The 2,251-nt window shown below is 52.6% G+C and overlaps 1 protein-coding gene across 1 annotated transcript; it reads left to right on the top strand.

Annotated features, from left to right (window-relative positions):
• Positions 1-1,827: 1,827 nt before the first annotated feature.
• GNI_036480 (integrase core domain protein) lies at positions 1,828-2,161 on the top strand (the record flags this gene model as incomplete). The annotated part of the gene is made up of 1 exon (XM_011131010.1): positions 1,828-2,161. A coding segment is annotated over one exon (334 nt), but the record flags the coding sequence as incomplete, so codon positions are not given.
• Positions 2,162-2,251: the final 90 nt, after the last annotated feature.

Raw genomic sequence — 2,251 nt, 5'->3', positions numbered from 1 at the left:
GTTGCGTTTCCCGACGATGTTGAAATACGTGTCGACGGGCATGATGACTGAAGAGGAGCTTGGTACTGAGGAAACGGTTCTCCCTAATCAAGTTCTCCGTGGTCGGGTTCTCCCTGGCCGTGTTCTCCCTTGTCGGGTTCTCCCTTGCCGGGTTCTCCCTGGTCGGGTTCTCCCTAATCGGGTTCTCCCTGGTCGGGTTCTCCCTGACCGTGTTCTCCCTGGATCACTCCGTATTTTGGTCGACGCCGCGACTTAGAGCAAATCCAACTCTGTGCAAAATAAGCCGCTCCTGTTGCCATCGACTAGCACTCCCAAAACACTTCCATCGACCACCTCGTTTGCTTGCTCTCTTCTTAACAAATCTACCCCAATTATTCCACCACTGTACGAACCGGCACGTGAACGACGTGTGGTTGTCTGCCGGCATGAACTTCTCGGTCCTCCCACCAGCTCACACACTCACCAACTCGCACACTCACCAGCTCGCACACTGCGTACAAAGGCTCGTGCACTGGCACGAGATGGCCGGTCTCCGAATGAATTTGGAGTGCTCGTATTTTTTGGAGTGAATTCATCGTGCAATTATATCCCTGTAGTGTGGCGCAGGTCGTGACGAGGGTTGCAGGTTGGGTGGCTTGTGGAAGTCGCATTTGAGTGAGCGAAAAGTTGGTGCCATCGCCTAGAATGATGCTTACGGATAACGACCCATGTTTACGACTGATGCTTACGACCCGAATACATCACGGACGACGTGGTGGATCAGTTGAGACATGAACTCGTTGATTACGCTGGCACCGACGTTTGGTGCCGTGGCCAATGGTGCGAAATGGAACCATGGGTCCTGGCACCAAACATCGTTGCCAGCACAACCAGCACCCATCAACTGATTAGGTATGTTGCGGTCGCGGGTTCGATTCCCAGTTCGGGGTTCACAGATCAATGAATTGTTTTTTTAACGACTCGCTCGCTCAGTCTTCATGAAGGTTCTTCTCGGATCGGGTGCGGGTGGTAGGCAAATGCAGTGACGGGCGGCCGTTTGACGTTGGCCGTTTGGAGTGTCTTGAAGTCGGATGTAGAAGGGCTCGGTGCGTCGCATAAGGCAACCCCCTGTCGCAAATAAATTGTCATCAATTAGTTTGTTTACAGATCGTCTTAACAGAATGTCAGGAAACGGAAACGGAAACGGAAACGGCGGAACACCTCATATGACCCCGAAGACCCTGATTGGGGATTCCCCGATTGGCATGCCGACCCAGCATGCTACGAGAGATGTACCTCACCCGACCGGAGCGATGCCTAAAATGACAAGAGAGATGCCCAAGATGACAAGAGACATGCCCCACGGGGCACCGCCCCCTGCTGGCCAGCATGACATGTGAAGTTATCCGGCGGCAAATACCGCCAAAGTTGGAGAGCGGGATCTTTCTTTTTCTTATAAATAAGTGTGACTTATGGGCGCCGATAAGGCTCAGCTATTATATAGATTTTCAGTTATGACGTACGGTCCATCTTGGGGGTTCTCCCTGGTCGTGTTCTCCCTCGGGTTCTCCCTGGCCGGGTTCTCCCTGGATCACTCCGTATTTTGGCCGACAGTTTACTGCGTTTGTGTCGCATAGGGGCACATTCGAATACACTGTGATTCCGTAAGATTCTTCGTAGAGAGGTGGCAGGATTACTTTTGCGCTGCGCCGTTTACCATCAGGACTGATCACCAGAACCTGTTGTATTTGGCTAACTCTACCAAAGGAAAGCTAGCAAGGTGGTCGTTGTTCTCTGCTACTGTTGACGCTCTCGTGTCAGTTGTTACTGACACGAGAGCGTCAACAGTAGCGGAGTTGTTTAGAGACTGTTGGTATAGGTACTTCGGAGCACCGCTGGCTGTGTTGGTTGACGGGGGCACTGAATTCAAAGGAGAGTTCTTTGACCTGGTTCAGAAGTGCTGGAAGTGCAGGTTATATGTGACTGCGCCATCCCGACCACAAGGGAACGGTGTTAACGAGTCGAGTCACCGTGGAATATCGAAGGCTTTGCATGGAGCGGATGTTCGGAGTGGTTCGGAGTTGCGCGAGGCTGTGAGTTCTGCTGTGCTTGCGCACAACAACATCCCTCACCCAGCGACAGGGCTAGCACCAGTGATGGCGTTGATAGGAGCTGACGCGAGGTACTCAGGTGAGTTGCCTTTAATGCGGCCGGAGGCTGTGAGAGTGGACGCACTTCTGGAGTTGCGTTTCCCGACGATGTTGAAATACGT

Source organism: Gregarina niphandrodes, assembly GCF_000223845.1.
Source record: "Gregarina niphandrodes unplaced genomic scaffold scaffold00005, whole genome shotgun sequence".
In the NCBI taxonomy this organism is placed as follows: Eukaryota; Apicomplexa; class Conoidasida; order Eugregarinorida; family Gregarinidae; genus Gregarina; species Gregarina niphandrodes.
The sequence above is the reverse complement of the archived record's forward strand: the minus strand, read 5'-3'. Positions and strand labels throughout refer to the sequence as shown.